The sequence below is a fragment of the Eschrichtius robustus genome, chromosome 4 (genome assembly GCF_028021215.1).
Source record: "Eschrichtius robustus isolate mEscRob2 chromosome 4, mEscRob2.pri, whole genome shotgun sequence".
NCBI lineage: Eukaryota > Metazoa > Chordata > Mammalia > Artiodactyla > Eschrichtiidae > Eschrichtius > Eschrichtius robustus.
In genome coordinates, this window is record NC_090827.1 from 44,715,588 (window position 1) to 44,739,026 (window position 23,439).

Consider the following 23,439-nt stretch of genomic DNA (forward strand, 5'->3'; position numbering starts at 1 on the left):
GAATATCCAGCAGATAACTGGGGCTGGAGAAAACTTCACAAAAGCATAGATGGAGGCCACTGAAATGTTACTGTCATCTGGTAATCTTTCCAGATCTCCTTGGTCACCCCTCTCCTATTCATGTCTTCTACCCGACCACCCCCTTTTTCACTCTCACAAATCACTTCCCTTCCTATTTCCTAGAGAAAATGGAGGCATTGGGAAAAAGCTCCCTCAACTTTCTACATCTGTATTCAACTCTACCTCCTGCTTTCTGTCTCAATGGCAAGAGTAATTCTTCAAATACCCTCTTGAAATTTTCCTGTCAGTGCTAATCTTTCCCATTTATATTTTTTCCTTAAATTATATTTTAGCTGTAAGAAACAAGATTTTTTTCCTCCTCTTTATAGCCAGCATCTTTTAAAGATTCTCTGCAGCTAGCTTGAAACCACTGCCATATCTAGTTATTCGTTCTACAGTCACCAATAAGCTTCTGGTTGTAAGATCTACTGACCATGTTTAGTTGACTTGTTTTCTCTTGGCTTCAGATATTGCTGACTGATGTTAAAAAACACAGAAAGGAAGGAACAAAAAGAGAGAGAGGAAGGCAGGGAGAGAAGAGGAGAGGGAAGGAGGAAGGAAGGAATTCATTCCACCTCTTTCCCACTTCACTGGCTTCAGTTTCCACCTATATGCAGATGACACATATGTATTGAGCTCCAGTTATTTGGTTGATTGATTCATTCACTTATGTGTTTATTTATGCAATGCACATTTACCAAATGCCAGGCACTGGAAAGATACCATTGAATAATGAGTAATTATCTTGGTCCTCAGAGTTCCCCTCTAGTGGGGGAGATGGTGTGGGGGAATATGAGAAATCACTGAGGAAGGGGATCAGGGAAGACTTATCACAGGTAGATAGTTTGTTCATTTATTATCTTATTCAATAAACATATAGAGGTAGTGATAGCAGGTGCCAAGATACCATGCCAGGTGCTAAGGATATAACTGCTGGCAAGAAGACACATTCTTTGCTCTCACAGTGCTTATAGTGTAGCACTGGATGCAGAGAAGTAAGCAGACAATTACAATTCCACATGGTAAGACATAAGTGAGTGAGTATGTGTTGCTTTCTGTATAAGCTTAGACCCTAAAGATAAATAGGATTTAACAAGTAAGAGGGAAGAAAGTGTTTGAATGCATTCAAAATAGAAACCAAACACCATACCGCAGTCTACAAAGTCCCATGTGATGTGGACTCAAGCTCTTCTCATATACTTGCTCCTGCACTATATTCCTGGCCCACGGGCTTCACTTCTGCTCTCTGAACATGCTAAGTGTCTTTCTGTTGGGGTCTTTGTAGTTGCTGTTCCCTCTGCCAACTCCTCACTCTGTCCTTTACATGGTGTACTAGTTATTAAACTGTTGTGACTTGGCTCTGAATCTGTTCTTCCCCACTCTGCCCTGTGATGCTGGGGCTGGGGAATCTGCACACCACAGCTGTGCAGAATCTCCTTTGCCAGCTGAGCCCCTCTTAGAATCTGCCACAAAGGGACCCTCGAGGGAGACTGAGGTCAGAGGAGAGCAGATGGGACTTCTTCTTCCTGTTTTCTTATTTTCCCTGTCAGCAATGCCATTTCTTCTAGTGCAGAAACTGCTCACAACTTTCTGTCTCTTTTGGCACTCTCAGACCAGGCTCTACAAGGCCCCTCCTCTCATTTTTTTCCTAGGTTCTGATAATCTCAACCTCTTCTCCTTGTTTCCAGGGATTAGGGGTGGTAGCTGCTTCCTACAGTTATTTTTTTCTGGGTTACTTCAGGATTCCCTTTCCATTTATTCAGCCTTCCAACGCCTGTATTGTAATAGCTGGTTTTCCTGACTGCACCTGATTGATACGGTACTTGGCACCAGGATTGGGTCCCAGGTATTAGGGATTCTGAGATTGATTTGGTTATGCCTTTGGCCTTAAAGGCAGTGCTGGGTTCCCTGCCCACAGGAAATGGAGCACTAGTAATTTCTCATTTGCAATGGTATCATGATCATTTAAATTATCACCTGTGTTTGATTGTGATGAACTGACTATTAAAGGATTTCTATTCCTTAGAGGACCAAATGGGGCTGACTTTGGCCATGGGATAGTAAAAAGAATATCATGTGAACTGGCTGTCTCTGGATGCAATGGGAAGTTACAGAAAGAAAATTATAAGCTGAGTCTTTAAAGTCGCAGCTCAAGTCATAGTCAAAAAACCAAAAAACTTCTAAAGAAGCCCCTAAATTAATCTCTCTGAAGATCAGAACCAAATTGAGTAGCAGATATATAACAGGTAACTTCTTGCAAGGGGATACCTATTCACGAGAAGACCTACAACCAGAGTCAGATCTCAACATACTGCAGGCAGTTACATGCAAATATGACTCAGTTAGAGAGAGCTTATAGTTTTAAAATAATAGCAAGATTTTTCTAACTTATATTGGAATAAATCTGTGGAAAATGTGTGGAAATCAATTCTAAGGATGTGAAACCCAGGAAGATAAAATAGCACTTTGGTTTCGGCTGGATTTATTGATGTGGTGTTCCTACCAGAGATTCTGAATTTAATGTGTTAGCTCTTTTAGTTATTTCCCTTGACAGTTTCTTTTGATTGGCTGTATTCTATAGTGGTCTATCATCATTGAGATTGAGATGCCAGATCTTCCCCTGCGTACTATACAGAAAGGAATCAAAAAGCTTAAGGAAATGGAGAAGAACATTAGGATGGATTTACCAATGGTAAATTTACCATTTACCATGACATGTCCACCACCTTCCTCTAACTACATTTACCAACAGTTCGGAGGATTCTTCCTTCATAAAGACCCTGGGAAAGCCATTGGTTAGAGGGACACCAGCATCCTTTAAATGTCCTCTGGTAGTTGCCCTCTGTGTAGGCTGTGGATGATGATGCCACTGGTCCCGGGGACCACCTTTTGAGTACCAACACTCTCGAACTTTCTGGACAAGATGGCAGAGTTGAAGAACCTTGAGCTCACCTCCTCTCATGAGAACACCAAAATCACAACTAACTCTGAACAACCATCGATAAAAGACTGGAACCTATGAGCAAAAGACATTGTACATCCAAAGACATAAAGAAGAAACCACAGTGAGATGGTAGGAGGGGAGGACTCATGATATTATCAAATTCCATACCCCTCGGGTAGGCAACCAACAAACTGGAGAACAATTATATTGCAGAAGTTCTCCCACAGGAGTGAGAGTTTGAGGCCCATATCAGGCTCCCCAGCCTGGGGGTCTGGAATATGGAGGATTGTAACCCCAGAGCATTTGGCTTTGAAGGCCAGCAGGTCTTGATTGCAGGAACTCCACAGGACTGGGGGAAAAAGAGACTCTACTCTTGGAGGACAGCAAAAGCAGTGACTTCATAGGACCCTGGGTCAGACTTACTTGCTGATCTTGAAGGGTCTCCTGGGGAGATGTGGGGAGGGTGGGCAGCTGTGGTTCACTCTGAGGACAAGTACATGTGGTGCATGTACCAGGGAGTATTCATCAGCATGAGCTCTCCTGGAGGCTGACATTTTGGCACCAAGACCTGGCCTCACCCAGTAACCTGCAGGATCCAGTGCTGGGATGCCTCAGGCCAAACAACCAACAGGGTGGGAACGCAGCCCTGCCCATCAGCAAACACGCTGCCTAAAGACTTCCTGAGCCCACAGCTGCCTCTAGACATACTCCTTGACACTCCTGACCACCAGAGGGCCAAGACCCAACTCCACCCACCAGTGGGCAAGTGTTACCAAGTCTAAGTTCATACTGCTAGCCGCACAACAGGCCAGTAATTGAGAAACAAGTTGTTGGGGCAAGGAATAATGACTTTATTTGGAAAGCCAGCAAATCGAGAAGATGGAGGGCTCGTGCCCCAAAGAACCATCTTGCCTGAGTTAGAATTCAGGCTTCTTTTACCTAAAAGGGGAGGGAGTAAAGTCAAACACTTCCTGGTTCCCATCAGCCTCCAGAGAGGATGTGTTAATTTCTTCCTCCCTGTGGTCATTTACTGGTGGACCTGGTCAGGATGTTTCCTGTGAGCTAAACAAAGGTATTTTAGCTTAATGCTCATTACCTGGGAGGCAAGGTTCTGAGAGTTGGGTCATTATGTATAATTTAAGCTTTTGGGCAACATCCCTTTAGTGATTAACTTGCAATAGAATACAAAAGGTTCTTCCCTATTACATAGGCACTGGCCCCTCCTACTAGGAAGCCTGTACAAGCCTCTAGACCAGCCTCATCCACCATGGGAGAGGGCAGTTTTCTTGACAGAAGCAAGAAAACTCAGTCCTGCAGCCTGGAGAACCGAGTCCACAAACACAGGTCAGAACCTACCCTGGGACCAGCTGGTCTTTGGCCCTTGGGTCATGAGAAGAGAGTGTACTGCTGAGATATATAGGACATTCCCTACAGAGGGCCATTTCCCCAAGGTTGAGAAACAAAACATATATAAAAATACAAAAAATTTAGACAAAATGAGACAACAGAGGCATATGTTCCAGATGAAGGACCAAGATAAAACCCCAGAAGAATAACTAAGCAACATGGAGATAGGCAATCTACCTGAGAAAGAGTTCAGAGTAATGACTGTAAAGATGAACTAAGAACTTGGGAAATGAATGGATGCACAGAGCAAGAAGCTATAAGAAGTTTTAAACAAAGAGTTAGAAAATATAAAGAACAACCAAACAGTTGAAGAACACAGTAACTGAAATAAGAACCAACACTTTATACCAATTTGTAAGGACTATCACAAGTGATCTGCTTTCATCCAGCAGGAACAACAGTACATCTTTATGTAAATTCTTCCACTATCAGCCATCATCTACTTAGCAGAGATAAAGATCATCTCAGCATCCAGTAGATCATCACACTGATCTACTACTGTGATGACATCATAATTGGATCTGATGATCAAAAAATTGTAAGAAACTTAGATGTCTTAATTAGATATATCTGTTAGACCAGTGGTTGGCAAACCCACTGGACAAATACAGCCTGCCCCCCTGATTTTGTGAAGTTCCACTGAAACCCAGCCATGCTCAATCCTTTATGTATTATCTATTGCTGTTGTCTTGCTCCAACATCAGAATTAAGTAGTAGAGACCATATAGCCTGCAAAACCTAAAACATTCACTATCTTGCCCTTTACAGAGAAAAGTTTGCATAACCCTGTCCTACAGTAAAGGCAGGCGAATGATAGGAGTTGATAGTAGAGAGGAAAGCTACAATCACTTATTAAAGTGCCTAGTTGTTAAGCTAAAAGAGAAGAGAACTTCATCCTCAAAACCATGAGGGGGACTTCCCTGATGGTGAAGTGGTTAAGAATCTGCCTGCCAATGCAGGGGACACGGGTTCGAGCCCTGGTCTGGGAAGATCCCACATGCCGCAGAGCCCGTGTGCAACAACTACTGAGCCTGCGCTCTAGAGCCTGCGAGCCACAACTACTGAGCCCGTGTGCCACAACTACTGCAGCCCACGCATCTAAAGCCCAAGCTCTGCAACAAGAGAAGCCACCGCAATGAGAAGCCCGTGCACCGCAAGGAAGAGTAGCCTCCACTCGCCGCAACTAGAGAAAGCCTGCGCAGCAACGAAGACCCAATGCAACCAAAAATAAAATATAAATAAATGTATAAAAAAAAAAATGAGGAATTAATAAAGAATTCTGACCAGGGGAGTGTTGTTTTCAGATTTACTTTTTATGAAGATCATTTTTCATGTATTTCCTCAACTGTACAATGCCTACACAACTCAAACATTTCTAAAGGAAAAACAGGATTGTGCCTTGCTGATTGAATGAAGAAATAAACAAATAAATGAGTTCTGAAGAGTGAAGGCAGCTTGTAGCAGCCTATTTCACAGATGTTCTGGTTTCTCAAATCATATAGTCAAAAATATTTACTAAACTCCTATGTCATAGCTTGCATTATCTTAGGGACCTGGGATAAAAGCAAATAGAATATGTTCTGAATCCATGAGTTCACAGCTTAAAAGGCAGGCAGAAAATCAGACAATCATATAATCAAAACACCATGTATTAAATGACATAGGATTATATTTCAAAGTTTTAATAGTGATTGTCTCTGGGTGAGTAGTCCTTTTTTTTCTGTTTACATTTTTCATTAATTCTAAGACACATTTTTCCCCCAAATTTTAATATATCTGAAGTTAGATGCTTCTTACAATTAATAGTGTCTTAGATTCAATGAAATAGATTAAATACTGTCACGGCAGTGTTTCTCCTTTGCTCCGAGAGCAGGCTGTTGGGCGGGTTGTGCATCCAGCATGAGATAGTTTCTGGGAAACCAGATGTAGAGTTTGTTCAAGATAAATCCAGATACAGAATACATTTTTTATGGGATAGAGATTAAGATTTCACTATAGAATTCGACATTTTTGTATGGTGATGTGCTGTTGAATTATTTTGTATTCACCATGAATGAGCCAATGCATCACCAGGACTGAGTCATCTTCCCTGCTGGGTCACCCTTTCCTCCCAGGATTGGGGGAGAGGTGCCCCTGCGGATAGATCTTTTCCCCCTAACAATGGAGCTCTTGTTGGTGGCACCAAATGCTGCAGCAGTTTTAATATCTTAGTTAAAAAGTGGTAGTTGTTTTTTCCTTTTAATACAAGAAAAAACTCCTGTTAGAACCAGTGTGAGTCATACATCATAAACATTCAATGCTCAAATTCCTATGGGTTTTGAAAGCCAAACAATGCTGTTAGGCTTACATTTTAAAAAACTACATTGTAGAATGCTAGAAAACGTATGTTAACCTCTCTAGTATTAAGTAATGTTATAATATTTTTAAAAATGCAGACTATAAAGTAAACCATTCATAAATTCCAATATGATGCCAGTTATGTTAAAGTCCTGACTACATCATTTAATTCTTGTGCATAATCCTCTTTCATTGCCTTAACCCAATAAGCAAAAAAAAAAAAAAGATTTAGGAAAAATATGTTCAAAAACACATGCATACACCCAAATTCACATGCATTTACATAACCACTGGCTTAACAGATCTGGCTTCATTAAAAACACTGAGATTTCCAGTAAACCAAAATTGTCTACAAAACTTGGGAAGGTACGTGAGACTCAGGAAATGTTAATGTGTATCTCAAACATCCATAAAGCCGAAGCCAGAAAACCAGCAATTTTGCATCTAAATTCCCTGGCAAACCATAATCTCTAGAATAATGAACTTTCAATTCAATTATAAGTAACAGGTTGCAGACCATTCATTCCAAAAGAAAATTACACTAACACTTGGCAACTTGACAGTAAAAATTGGAAAGCGTATTGATGGTAATCATCTTTAGTTGACATATGAAAAATTTTGAGAGAAATTCTTTTTGCCTCCAAATATTAAAGCAAATAAATCCTTTTAGTAGAGTCCATTCTAAAAAATAAAATTAATAAAATAAAGTCAAAGGGAGGAAGCATTTTACAGACTTTAAATGTTTGCTAAATCACACGTCAGTGATGGGTTCAGCATATGTCTGTGTACTTTGGGAAGTGGTTTCTGTGTTGCCCGGAGCTCTGCATTACTCAATTTACACCAGAGAATGCTCTCGGAGAACTTTATTAAACTGGGTATATTGGAAACACAAAGCTTATGTATATTCTCCATTGTTTCTATCACCTAAAACCACACTGCCAGAAATGTGCTAAATTCTTTAAGCGGAGTGGGACAAGCAATTGTTAGCACACTCCAGCCCTCTTGGTGAGCACAGTAAGCAAAACTCTTTGATCATACTGCCCCGCTCTGGTCAAAAGAGAAAATTCGGTTGGCCCTTGAAAGTCTTCATCGCATCACATAAAATGCATTTCATTAAAAGATGATGTTTCCCAAAAGCACAAAGCATCTAAATGGTATATAATTTAAAAGTTCAAGAAAATGTATCTTTTACCCCTTTGATGAACAACTTAGGAGGAAAATGCTAGTTTTTATACTATTATTTCCATAGAAACATCTGTTACAATTCTTGCAAGAAAAAAACAAAATATTATATTGATTATGTATTGCCACTTGCTATATACAAATGTGAATTTAAAAAGACTGGCTTATTAAACTATTTGTATTAATTCAGATGGGAAAATTCAGCATATGGTGTTAATGGCAACTACTTCACTATAATTTTTATAATTATTTTGTTTAAAATTAAAAAAGGATATTATTAAAGTTACTGAAGCTTAAATAGCCAAAAAAGTCATAGTGATATTAAAAAGCAATTCTAAGACATTTATAAATTCCTACCCACAGTAACTGTTTACTTCTAAGTCATTTGTCTGAACACAGTGGCTGATATTAATAACACAACAGTAATACAATAATGATGGAAGTTAACATTTATTGACTGTTTATTGTGCCAGATACTGGTCTCAGCTCTTTGTAGGTAATAACTCATTCATATTCATAACAGAACTACGAATTAGGCTGTATTATAATCCCCATTTTACAGATAAGCAAACAGAGGATAAGAGAGAACTAATATATAGCTTATTAAAGGTTACACAGCTTAAGTGGTGGTTCTAGGATTCAAAGCCAGGCAGTCTGACACCAGCATCGTATTTCTTCCATTATGCTACATATGGAGGAAATAAAGAACGATTTACCTTCTGGTACTCCATGTATCTAGCTATTACAGTCTGAAAAAAGTGTGATCCTTTGTCTATACTTCTGTTTATTATCAAAATCAAATCAATAAATTGTATATTAATTAGATATGTATCACTCTACTATAAGTAATAATAAAAATCATACAAGCAAATGCTATAAAAAGTACACATTATGCATTCAATTTTTTTTTCTGTGTATGCTAATTAAAGAAATTCTAGAAGTTTGAAATAACTAGCAACTGTTTTCAAATTTCTGGTAAATGTCAATTTTTGCTTTTAATATCGATTACTTAGTTCCCATATTTTTGAGTTACCTGAATCTCTGTCCACAGCTTCAACTCTTGTGACAAACTCCCCTGGATTTTGATTTTCTTTAACTGAAGCTTCATATAGGTGCTGTTTAAATACTGGGGCCTCATCGTTTACATCAAGAACAGTAATTGTCAAAGTCTGGGATGAAGAAAGTGTTGGTGTGCCACTATCCAGTGCCAGAAGGGTCAGAATGTACTGACTCTTTAATTCATAATCCAAAGGCAAAGTAGTAGTTAGTAAACCTGTTTTGAAAGAAGAGAAAAGCAATAAGTAATATTCTTTGGAGAAGTCGTGCTTACTCTACTTTTCTCTAACTCATCTAAGTTGCTAAAAATTCAGAAGCTTTCTCTGTTAAATAATAAATATTATTAAAACAACTTTAAATTTATATATTATCTGAAATAGAAGAGAACATTTTTAATTAGAAAAGTCATTCTAATTTAAATTATAAGGATGAATGAGAATTCAGAAATAATCCATCATGTATCATTATCTACTAAGATGATTACATCAAGAATATTTATCTACCCAACATCTACCTTCATTTTTTTTTCTTTAAATATTTATTTATTTGGTTGCATCAGGTCTTAGTTGCTGCACGCGGGCTCCTTAGCTGCAACACACGAACTCTTAGTTTCAGCATGCATGTGGAATCTAGTTCCCTGACCAGGGATCAAACCTGGTTTCATTGGGAGCACAGAGTCTTAACCACTGTGCCACCAGGGAAGTCCCTCTACCTTCATTTAAAAAAAAAATATCTAGGTTCTAACAGTATCTCTCTTCATGTCAAAGGACACTTCATGTGTAAAAGTGACCAAGTTACAAAAAGTATGGCTACATCCTTTAAGAGATTTAGTTTTTGTTAAAGAGTTATAGTCTCTTTATACTAATCTCATTTAACAGTATTTTTTTATTAACAAAAAATAGTAAAGACTTTATAACTCGGACAATAAACTTCACAAATACAATGTCTCCATCCAACTGCCATTTAAGCACATAACTCATATAAGCAACTTGCACACATATATTTGTTACATAATTCCAATTGTCACATTTTTTCTTTTAGGATTGCTGTTTGCTCCTCTAACACGTGCTCCTCCTATAAGAACTTTTCTTCAAATAATTAAAGAGGCTTACTGATTCAGATATTATATATAAAATGGTTTCTCCATAATTGCTTATCATTTTACACTTCATAGCCAAAAGCCATTGAAAATCTCACTTTGTCATATTGATAAAAAAATATGAGCTTTGTGAGAGAAAAATAGCTTATCTCATATGAGTGAATTCAGCAATTAACATTTTATGTCTTTGAAAAAAATATCTCAACTGAAACAGCCACTGCAATTGTTTAAGATTCAGGATATCTATATTACCGAGACACAATTCTAATTTTATCCACCCTCTTTAGCAATCTGAAATAGACCTTCCTTAGCCATTTTGGAAAGCATTTTAAATATTGTTGAAATAGATCCTTGGAGACCCCAGCTCTAACAGAAATCAGCAGCTGGGTCTGGACTATCTCTCTGTCAGTTGGGCTTTTAAGTGGTGTTCATGCAGGTCTCAGAACGGAACCATATGCACAGGATTTAATAAATATTTTGATGAAATTTTCCAACAGTATATAGCCAGACTATAATCATGACTTCCAAATTCTACACATTCAGTCCCATTCCAAATAATGCTCTTACCGACAGTTGGGCCAAATGGTATACGTATGAGATTTTTTTCTAAGGCTCATGCAGAAATGATTTTATTTTTTAGAGAATGAAATGGTAGTCCATCTCTTCACTGTCTTCTGAAAATCAGGTTGAGGGAATTTCATTTCCAATATCACAAGAATGACACTTTGAACGTATAATTGTCCATCAAACTACATCAAAATTTTTAGATGTTATCTGACAATATGGTAACAGCAAGACAAGGGAAGTGACAGTGAGTGCCATTTCCAAAGAGTACTTGACAGTGAAAAAATGCTTCTGCCAAAAAGAAAATGTTTCAGTTGTGAAAAGTAAGGGTCTTAATGTCAATATCAATACAACCATTTGAAAATAAATGATTTCCAACTATTTACAAGTGTATGTTTGTATGATCTTAGAGATAAGTTTCCATATTAAAGTCTTTGAACAATGTTGACTAGTCATGTTCTACCTTGATTCACTCTTGGTACCATCTCCTACCCTATGAAAACACACAATGGGGGCAAAGAAGTTGGCTACTGTATATTCATCCCAGGAAATGTGAGCTAGCTACAAAGCAGGTCAATGCTAACAAACAGGCCAATTACTCTTGGTTCTCTGAATACAACCTCTGTGCCTATCATCTATATAAGTTAAACGGTAAATCAAGTCAAATTTCCTTAAAGCATATGCATCTTGAGAAGTATGATTTTATAACAGAGGAAAATGAAAAAGATAAATGCAAGCAAGTGAGCACAGGCTTTAACTGACAGCGACAAGGACAGTACCTGATGACTCATCTAGCATAAAAGCCATATTTTCATTTCCTGAGAGGATGCTGAATGTTACTCTTCCATTCCTTCCTGCGTCTGGATCTTGAGCAGTTATGTGGTGCACCAAGGAGCCCACCGCGGCATCCTCTTTGACAAGGGCGATGGGGAAAGATGTAAAAGTGGGGCTGTGGTCATTTATATCCAAAATCACTACCTTCACCATCAGCGATCTCAGTCGCCGGTCTGTCACATTCACAGCCTGATCGGATGCAGTTACTGTCAGGACAACAGTCGGAACTCTCTCTCTGTCAAGGGGGGAAGCAGTGACCAAAGTGCCAAATGAGGGGTGGATGAGAAATGGATTCATTCCAGGGTGGTGGGCTTCAATTAAGTATTGTACTCTACTGTTCAAAAAACTGCCGTCGCCGTCTTTGGCATTGAAGACGTGCACCAGAGTCCCGACAGGGGCATTCTCTTCCACGCTGATCACAATGAACTCCTCCTGGAAAGATGGGGAATGGTCATTCTGATCTTCCACAGCAACACTAAGGAAGACTGTGCTATTCACGGGAGGGTTTCTGCTGTGGTCTTTAGTTACCACCCTGAAAAGATAATGAGACGTCATTTCATAATCCAGCTCCTTAAAGAGGAACAAGTCTCCTGTCGAGCTGTCGACTTCAAAGTGACCATCCTTGTCATCTGCAGCGATACTAAAATGTAACTTTCCACTATGATGTTGTTGAAGGTGATCAGGTGACTTTATCAAGCTCATTATTTTTGCAGGCTTCAAGTTTTCTGGTATAACTAAGTGTCTAATATTCTGAGAAATGACAGCTCTCCCTTCGGATAGTGGTATCACCTGAAATAAGAATAAAAAGGAGTTGTTAATTTGGGTTTGTTTAAAAATAGTTTAACCAATACAGGTGCTGCTATTCTTTTGGAAGCTAATTCCTTCCAGTTGTGCAATATACATATGTTAATTGGTGAGAAAATGTCTTTTCTTATATTATATAATTCCAGTATGCCTCTGAAGACTGAAAACTGCATAATAGCTAGGAGATAAGAAAGTACAGGACTTTCCACTCCCCTGTTTGCTGTAATGGATGCAATGATAGTTTGATGAGGCTACGCTTTTGTTTACGTGAACTGTAGTCTTATGGTTCTTCAAAGACAGTGTACAAGAGCTAGTCTTCCAAGCTACTCTAAGTCCTAGAGACTCATATTTCCTTAATGACAACATCTGCATACATTTAAGTATCATATGCCTTTGTTTATCTGAAACCAGAGTCTTGAGATATTATGACAGAATTTTCTCCTAACCCACATATCCTTAATCAATAAAGAATATAATTTGGAAACAGAACTCTTGGGGACATATATTCTTGATTAGTATACATACCTATATTAATATTACTGATTATCACATGCTTGAACAAAAAAATCTTCCTGTAAACAGTCATTTTGCTTCTGATGGGTTGATGTAATTTTTTCCTACTATGGAGACTTCCTACAGCTTGTTTGCTCATTATGACTAAAGGAAAGTCTTAAAGTACAAATCTCAAGTGCCCTTCCTAATTTTAAAAATAATTACAAAAACTATGCGATTTCTTACTGACCATTTATTTACACACGTTTCTCCTGCAAATTTACCCGGTCCTTGCAATTAGGAAAAAGTAAAAGAAAAGATACTTTTTGTTCTTCATAAACAAAGCAGGATAAACGTCCACATAGTGATGGAGGTAAGTATCTTGTCAGTAACTGTACAAAGTTAAAATAAAAATTATTTAAACCTAATCATTTCTCAAGTGATAATGAAATCACTTAATATAATGCACACATACATCTGCAATGCTCTCTAAAAAGAGTATTCGTGATTCTGATTGAAGATGGCGGAGTAGAAGGACGTGCTCTCAATCTCTCTTGCGAGAGCACCAGAATCACAACTGGCTGCAGGACAATCATTGACAGGAAGACCCTGGACTTCACCAAGGAGGATACCCCACATCCAAGGACAGAGGAGAAGCCAGAGTGAGACGGTAGGAGGGGCGCAATCAGAGTAAAATCAAATCCCATAACTGCTGGGTGGGTGACTCACAGACTGGAGAACACTTCTACCACAGAAGTCCACCCACTGGAGTGAGGGTTCTGAGCCCCACGTCAGGCTTCCCAACCTGGGGGTCTGGCAACGGGAGGAGGAATTCCTAGAGAATCAGACTTTGAAGCCTAGTGGGAATTGATTGCAGGACTTTGACAGGACTGGGGGAAACAGAGACCCCACTCTTGGAGGGCACACACAAAGTAATGTGTGCATCGGGACCCAGGGGAAGGAGCAGTGACCCTGGGGGAGACTGAACCAGAGCTACCTGCTGGTGTTGGAGGGGTCTCCTGCAGAGGCGGGTGGTGGCTCTGTTTCACCGTGGGGATAAGGACACTGGCAGCAGAGGTTCTGGGAAGTTCTTCTGGGCGTGAGCCCTCCCAGAGTCTGCCATTAACCCCACCAAAGAGCACGGGTAGGCTCCAGTGTTGGGTTGCCTCAGGCAAAACAACCAACAGGGAGGGAACCCAGCCCCACCCATCAACAGTCAAGTGGATTAAGGTTTTACTGAGCTCTGACCGCCACAGCAACAGTCAGCTCTACCCACCACCAGAGCCTCCCATCAAGCCTCTTACATAGCCTCAACCACCAGAGGGCAGACAGCAGAAGCAAGAAAAACTACAATCCTGCAGCCTGTGGACCAAAAACCACAGTTACAGAAAGATAGAGAAGATGAAAAGGCAGAGGGCTATGTACCAGATGAAGGAACAAGAAAAAACCCCAGAAAAACAACTAAATGAAGTGGAGATAGGCAACCTTCCAGAAAAAGAATTCAGAATAATGATAGTGAAGATGATCCAGGACCTCGGAATAAGAATGGAGGCAAAGATTGAGAAGATGCAAGACATGATTAACAAAGACCTAGAAGAATTAAAGAACAAACAAACAGAGATGACCAATACAATAACTGAAATGAAAACTACACTAGAAGGAATCAATAGCAGAATTACTGAGGCAGAAGAACGGATAAGTGACCTGGAAGACAGAATGGTGGAATTCACTGCTGTGGAACAGACTAAAGAAAAAAGAATGAAAAGAAATGAAGACAGCCTAAGAGACCTCCGGGACAACATTAAACGCAACAACATTCGCATTATAGGGGTCCCAGAAGGAGAAGAGAGAGAGAAAGGACCAGAGAAAATATTTGAAGAGATTATAGTCGAAAACTTCCCTAACATGGGAAAGGAAATAGCCACCCAAGTCCAGGAAGTGCAGAGAGTCCCATACAGAATAAACCCAAGGAAAAACACGCCGAGACACATAGTAATCAAAGTGGCAAAAATTAAAGACAAAGAAAAATTATTGAAAGCAGCAAGGGAAAAACGACAAATAACATACAAGGGAACTCCCATAAGGTTAACAGCTGATTTCTCAGCAGAAACTCTGCAAGCCAGAAGGGAGTGGCATGATATACTTAAAGTGATGAAAGGGAAGAACCTACAACCAAGATTACTCTACCCAGCAAGGATCTCATTTAGATTTGATGGAGAAATCAAAAACTTTACAGACAAGCAAAAGCTAAGAGAATTCAGCACCACCAAACCAGCTCTACAACAAATGCTAAAGGAACTTCTCTAAGTGGGAAACACAAGAGAAGAAAAGGACCTACAAAAACAATCCCAAAACAATTAAGAAAATGGTGATAGGAACATACATATCAATAATTACCTTAAACGTGAATGGATTAAATGCCCCAACCAAAAGACATAGACTGGCTGAATGGATACAAAAACAAGACCCATATATATGCTGTCTACAAGAGACCCACTTTAGATCTAGGGACACATACAGACTGAAAGTGAGGGGATGGAAAAAGATATTCCATGCAAATGGAAATCAAAAGAAAGCTGGAGTAGCTATACTCATATCAGATAAAATAGACTTTAAAATAAAGAATGTTACAAGAGACAAGGAAGGACACTACATAATGATCCAGGGATCAATCCAAGAAGAAGATATAACAATTATAAATATATATGCACCCAACATAGGAGCACCTCAATACATAAGGCAACTGCTAACAGCTATAAGAGAGGAAATCAACAGTAACACAATAATAGTGGGGGACTTTAACACCTCACTTACACCAATGGACAGATCATCCAAAATGAAAATAAATAAGGAAACAGAAGCTTTAAATGACACAATAGACCAGATAGATTTAATTGATATATATAGGACATTCCATCCAAAAACAGCAGATTACACGTTCTTCTCAAGTGCGCACGGAACATTCTCCAGGATAGATCACATCTTGGGTCACAAATCAAGCCTCAGTAAATTTAAGAAAATTGAAATCATATCAAGCATCTTTTCTGACCACAACGCTATGAGATTAGAAATGAATTACAGGGAAAAAAACGTAAAAAAGACAAACACATGGAGGCTAAACAATACGTTACTAAATAACCAAGAGATCACTGAAGAAATCAAAGAGGAAATAAAAAAATACCTAGAGACAAATGACAATGAAAACACGATGACCCAAATCCTATGGGATGCAGCAAAAGCAGTTCTAAGAGGGAAGTTTATAGCTATACAAGCCTACCTAAAGAAACAAGAAAAATCTCAAGTAAACAATCTAACCTTGCACCTAAAGAAACTAGAGAAAGAAGAACAAACAAAACCCAAAGTTAGCAGAAGGAAAGAAATCATAAAGATCAGAGCAGAAATAAATGAAATAGAAACAAAGAAAACAATAGCAAAGATCAATAAAACTAAAAGTTGGTTCTTTGAGAAGATAAACAAAATTGATAAGCCATTAGCCAGACTCATCAAGAAAAAGAGGGAGAGGACTCAAATCAGTAAAATCAGAAATGAAAAAGGAGAAGTTACAACAGACATCGCAGAAATACAAAGCATCCTAAGAGACTACTACAAGCAACTTTATGCCAATAAAATGGACAACCTGGAAGAAATGGACAAATTCTTAGAAAGGTATAACCTTCCAAGACTGAACCAGGAAGAAACAGAAAATATGAACAGACCAATCACAAGTAATGAAATTGAAACTGTGATTAAAAATCTTCCAACAAACAAAAGTCCAGGACCAGATGGCTTCACAGGTGAATTCTATCAAACATTTAGAGAAGAGCTAACACCCATCCTTCTCAAACTCTTCCAAAAAATTGCAGAGGAAGGAACAGTCCCAAACTCATTCTATGAGGCCACCATCACCCTGATACCAAAACCAGACAAAGACACTACAAAAAAAGAAAATTACAGACCAATATCACTGATGAATACAGATGCAAAAATCCTCAACAAAATACTAGCAAACAGAATCCAACAACACATTAAAAGGATCATACACCACGATCAAGTGGGATTTATCCCAGGGATGCAAGGATTTTTCAATATACGCAAATCAATCAATGTGATACACCATATTAACAAATTGAAGAATAAAAACCATATGATCATCTCAATAGATGCAGAAAAAGCTTTTGACAAAATTCAACACCCATTTCTGATAAAAACTCTCCAGAAAGTGGGCATAGAGGGAACCTACCCCAACATAATAAAGGCCATATATGACAAACCCACAGCAAACATCATTCTCAATGGTGAAAAACTGAAAGCATTTCCTCTAAGATCAGGAACGAGACAAGGATGTCCACTCTCACCACTATTATTCAACATAGTTCTGGAAGTCCTAGCCACGGCAGTCAGAGAAGAAAAAGACATAAAAGGAATACAAATTGGAAAAGAAAAAGTAAAACTGTCACTGTTTGTGGATGACATGATACTATACATAGAGAATCCTAAAACTGCCACCAGAAAACTGCTAGAGCTAATTAATGAATACGGTAAAGTTGCAGGATACAAAATTAATGCATAGAAATCTCTTGCATTCCTATACACGAATGATGAAAAATCTGAAACAGAAATTATGGAAACACTCCCATTTACCATTACAACAAAAAGAATAAAATACCTAGGAATAAACCTACCTAGGGAGACAAAAGACCTGTATGCAGAAAACTGTAAGACACTGATGAAAGAAATTAAAGATGATACCAACAGATGGAGAGATATACCATGTTCTTGGATTGGAAGAATCAACATTGTGAAAATGAGTATACTACCCAAAGCAATCTACAGATTCAATGCAATCCCTATCAAATTACCAATGGCATTTTTTACGGAGCTAGAACAAATCATCTTAAAATTTGTATGGAGACACAAAAGACTCCGAATAGCCAAAGCAGTCTTGAGGGAAAAAAATGGAGCTGGAGGAATCAGACTCCCTGACTTCAGACTATACTACAAAGCTACAGTAATCAAGACAATATGGTACTGGCACAAAAACAGAAACATAGATCAATGGAACAAGATAGAAAGCCCAGAGATTAACCCACACACCTATGGTCAACTAATCTATGACAAAGGAGGCAAAGATATACAATGGAGAAAAGACAGTCTCTTCAATAAGTGGTGCTGGGAAAACTGGACAGCTACATGTAAAAGAATGAAATTAGAATACTCCCTAACACCATACACAAAAATAAACTCAAAATGGATTAGAGACCTAAATATAAGACTGGACAGTATAAAACTCTTAGAGGAAAACATAGGAAGAACACTCTTTGACATAAATCACAGCAAGATCTTTTTTGATCCACCTCCTAGAGTAATGGAAATAAAAACAAAAATAAACAAGTGGGACCTAATGAAACTTCAAAGCTTTTGCACAGCAAAGGAAACCATAAACAAGACGAAAAGACAACCCTCAGAATGGGAGAAAATATTTGCAAATGAATCAACGGACAAAGGATTAATCTCCAAAGTATATAAACAGCTCATGCAGCTCAATATTAAAGAAACAAACACCCCAATACAAAAATGGGCAGAAGACCTAAATAGACATTTCTCCAAAGAAGACATACAGATGGCCACGAAGCACATGAAAAGATGCTCAACATCACTAATTATTAGAGAAATGCAAATCAAAACTACAATGAGGCATCACCTCACTCCTGTTAGAATGGGCATCATCAGAAAATCTACAAACAACAAATGCTGGAGAGGGTGTGGAGAAAAGGGAACCCTCTTGCACTGTTGGTGGGAATGTAAATTGATACAGCCACTATGGGGAACAATATGGAGGTTCCTTAAAAAATTAAAAATAGAATTACCATATGACCCAGCAATCCCACTACTGGGCATATACCCAGAGAAAACCGTAATTCAAAAAGACACATGCACCCGAATGTTCATTGCAGCACTATTTACAATAGCCAGGTCATGAAAGCAACCTAAATGCCCATCAACAGACGAATGGATAAAGAAGTTGTGGTACATATATACAATGGAATATTACTCAGCCATAAAAAGGAACGAAATTGAGTCATTTGTTGAGACGTGGATGGATCTAGAGACTGTCATACAGAGTGAAGTAAGTCAGAAAGAGAAAAGCAAATATCGTATATTAATGCATGTATGTGGAACCTAGAAAAATGGTACAGATGAGCCAGTTTGCAGGGCAGAAGTTGAGACACAGATGTAGAGAATGGACATATGGACACCAAGGGGGGAAAACTGCGGTGGGGTGGGGATGGTGGTGTGCTGAATTGGGTGATTGGGATTGACATGTATACACTGATGTGTATAAAATTGATGCCTAATAAGAACCTGCAGTATAAAAAAACAAACAAAACAACTAATACTAAACTTTCATTGGGTTATTTGTATGGAAATATGTTAATATAAATGTTTCAGACATTACATGAAATTTCTAAAAATCTTATATTTGTATTTGTATGGAAATATGTATGGAAATATGTTCATATAAATGTTTCAGACATTACATGAAATTTCTAAAAATCTTATATGTTCTGGTATAATGTTATAAGTCATAATCCTAGTTATTACTTTAAAATGTATATCTCAGAAATAACTAATTTTCTTGTCAACTGCATTATTATGAACTTTCATCAAATTTTTAACCGTGGACATTTTTAAGTCTTTTGCAATTTACAGACAGTTCTGGGTGTACTCTGATGATTTTGCAAATATGTGCCTATAAAAGGGTTTCATCTTCAAGAAATTCATGGAAAAGACTCTGACAAGTACAGGTTTCTGGTAACTGACTGTACTGCTGAACTGAATGAATAAGCATTTTCAGAACTCTAATGAAAAACTGATGAACTCATAAAAGTGCTAACAAAAGATCAAGATAAAAAAAAATTAATTACATGGGACTGAGTGAACTGATGAGGATGAGTATAATTTTTGTGACTTTCTGTCTGAATTTAAAAAAAAAAATCCCACAAGGACTCAGAGGCAAAGAATATACAAATCAATTTTCACTGCAAAGTAAAGGAGCTGTTACAGTGGAGGATTACTGGACTGAATGTCAATATTATGACATAGTATGAGTATGTTTCATGTTTGGTAATTGCAATCATTGTTGCTTTTGTTGTGGTCATCCATGTACAATGCTTGGTGTCAGTCTATTTATCTCTTGTAAAAATAAAATACAGTGTGTGTGTGTGAAAAAAAAAAAGAGTATTAATATATTTAATGTATCTTCACTCTACAATTTTATATAAAATTAAAACCCCCTCAGAGCATCTTTCCACACTTTGTATGATGTGAGCTATTACCTGAATATTAATAACTGCCTGTCCTTGAAGAGGAGGCACCCCCTGGTCGCTGGCAATTACAATCATCCTGTAAGAAGGTCCATAATCATGTGAAAGTACTCTGGTTGTTCTTATTTCACCACTGTTGGCATCAATCTTGAAGTGATCAGAACTACCCTCTACACACAAACACACACAAAATTAAGAAATTAATGTTAGTTGACAATGCAGAATACAGAGAATTAATTAATCCAAATATACCTGTGATCATTTGGAAGATTTATTTACCTTAAGCTCTGTGAGAATATGAGCATAAGGATAATACTAAAAATACAGACAAGAAACATAACAGATTTAAAAAATTATTATAGAAATTTTCACGTATAAAAAAGTAGACAATGATATCATGAACTTTCATGTACCTATCATCTAGCTTCAATATTTATCAACTCATGTGCCATATCATCCAGCAATCCCATTCCTGGGCATATATCCTGACAAAACTCTAATTCAAATAGATACATGCACCCCTGTGTTCATAGCAGCACTATTTACAATAGCCAAGACATGGAAACAACCTAAACGTCCATCAACATGTAAATGGTTAAAGAAGATGTGATACATATATACAATGGAATACTACTCAGCCATAAAAGAGAATGAAATCATGCCATTTGCAGCAACATGGATGGACCTAGAGATTATCATACTAAGTGAAATAAGTCAAACAGAGAAAGACAAATACCATATGATATCACTTATATGTAGGAATCCAAAATATGACACAAATGAACTTATCTATGAGACAGAAACACAGGGAACTACTGTGTAGCACAGGGAACTATATTCAATATCCTATTAAAAAAACCATATGGAAAATAATTTAAAATAATAATAATATTTATCAACTCATGGCTAATCTTATTCCCCATTCACATATTTCCCTTCACCATCTTCTTTTGAAGCAAATTTCAGAAATCATATCATTTCTTCTGTATGTTTTTCAACATGCATCTCTAAAAGATAAGGAAAAATTTAATACGATCACAGTACCATATTATACTTTTAAAAATTAGTAATAATTCCTAAATATTATCAAATATCTAGTTAACTTTTAAATTTCCAGTTGTCTCATAAATATCTTTTTTTTAGTCAAATTAGGTTCAACATAAACTCTGTATTTGCATATCTCTTCAATCTATGCATTCCTGCCATCCATCTCTTTATTTTGTTCTTGCAACTCATTTGCTGAAGAACTGGATCATGTATCCTGAAGCTTCCCGTGGTCTAGATTTGCCTGTTGCTTATCTCCAAAGTGTAGCTTAATATGTTTTTCTGTCCTCTATGTTCTCCTTAAATTGGGATGTAGATCTAGAGAATTAATCAGATTCAGGTTGTTTGGGGGGAAGACTACTTCATAAATGCCGTTTTGTGTTTTCCTTCAGAAGCACATGTCTGATTGTCTCTTTTTGTGATGTGGGCCCCCTTTGGTGCACAGCCTGGATCCACTAATGATTCAATAAATGTTGCAAAGTATAACATTCTGAGTCTATGATCCCTTCTTCATTTATTAGCCGGAATATATTACTAAAGAGCAACTTCTTCTTATCTACTTATTGGTAACCCAGTGGGACAGTTCATTATAGGAAAAGTCAGGATAAATGTTTGATGGTAAACTTTTATTTAAGTCTTCAAAATAATGGATTGGCTTACTAACATCCTTCAGTGCTCCAACTATGATAATTAAAGGTTTGTTTAGTTTCTGTTTTAAGAATCATTAAGCATAAATTTAAACATATTATAAGAGTTTCAATCTATTCCCAATATTATCCCTATTGATATTCAAATTGTTCCATCTTTGAATATTAGGATCCTCTTAAAGGAGGTTCTTGAGTCTTTGATATGATCCTAGTCATCTTTAGCAGCCTCCTTGTATCTGGGGTGACAAAATGTTACAGACTTATCTTGAAGATTTCCTGTCCAAGACCTGGAGTCAGTCATTTCTCCAAGGACTCCTGGTTCATTCCATGGAGTACAGTATTGGGAGGTTGTATACTGCTCATTGCTTCTGGGTCAGTCAGTTTCTAGGCCTTTTTCAGTGGTCACAGAATATACACATGCACACACTAAAATATGTCATAAGTTTGTATTGATACTTCTAATTCAAATTGATCATGGCAGGGTTTTTTTTTTTTGGTTTGTTAAATAACAGATTTGTGTTCTTTGATAAAATCTAAATACTTTAAACAACCCAAAGAACTTCAGACGATGTCTAGGCTAGTGGCTCTCTTTCATTCTTTTATTCAACTGTCAGTGAGTCACTATCATGTAACAGATACTTTACCAGTTATAGGGGAAATAAAGGCAAATAAAAAAGAACTCCTGTTCTTAAGAAAGTCAGAGTATAGAGCAGGAAATTATGTAACACCTACTGGTTGTGATTTCTATGCTTTGGTCCATTTACATAGGTGAATGAAAACTTTCATGAATGTGATATATATATCTTTGTTCTCATTATATTGATCTTTATCTTGTTATTTTATCTTACATTTTGTAGTTGCCTCTATTTTGCAATTGGATAAAGTTAAAGCAAAGGTATGAGTAACATAACAGATATCACCACATTTTTATATTGCTATGCCCCAAGTATCATTTCAGAAACTAATTTTTTTTTAAATCAACATTTCAAACATTCAGAAATATATGACCTTCCATGTAAACATTTCTAGATTGGTAAAGTTGCAATATTTCTTCAAAATTTTTAAAGAAATGACAGAATATAAGTACAGCAGAGGACCTGTGTGTATCTCCAAATCTCATTCCCTTTCTTCTTCCCTGTAGACAGCCTCTGTTCTAAAGTGGGGGTGTATCTTTCTAGTCCATATATTCATGAGTAATATATAGCATGGTTTTGTTCCTTTCCAAATAACTGTATCATAGCAGGATTGTAGCTTAATCTATTAACCTGTGAGTGTATGTGTGTATGCAGCAGACTCATTGTTCCTGAACAATCCACTATGTCATCTTCCCAAGCATGAACATGATTTGCCTTTTCATTTCTTTCTACTTTAGGTCTTTCATCTATTTTGTAATTTTCTACATAAAGGTCTTAAATATCTTTTATTGAAATTTTCCTCCCTATGCTTCTAGTCAAGATGATTCTGATTTGGGAGAGGGGGGAAACACATAATTTGATCGTCCTTCTTTAAAGAAAATAGGACAATATTCCCACCCCAGAGGAGCCCATGCTAGTGAAGAACCTTAAAGCCTAAACTTCATTATCTTCACAGTAAACTGGACCCCACACCCAATGATTTTCTTTGTTACAGTGAATGAAACCTTTG

At 37.5% G+C, this 23,439-nt stretch overlaps 1 protein-coding gene across 1 annotated transcript in view; it reads right to left on the reverse strand.

Annotated features, from left to right (window-relative positions):
• Nucleotides 1-23,439, reverse strand: part of DCHS2 (dachsous cadherin-related 2) — a 298,713-nt gene that overhangs the window by 89,188 nt on the left and 186,086 nt on the right. The window contains exons 8-10 of the mRNA XM_068542087.1: nucleotides 20,117-20,274; nucleotides 11,429-12,272; nucleotides 8,964-9,203 (exon numbers count right to left, since the gene is read on the reverse strand). Of these exons, the coding sequence (XP_068398188.1) occupies nucleotides 8,964-9,203; nucleotides 11,429-12,272; nucleotides 20,117-20,274 (1,242 nt within the window). The remainder of the gene's footprint in view (nucleotides 1-8,963; nucleotides 9,204-11,428; nucleotides 12,273-20,116; nucleotides 20,275-23,439) is intronic.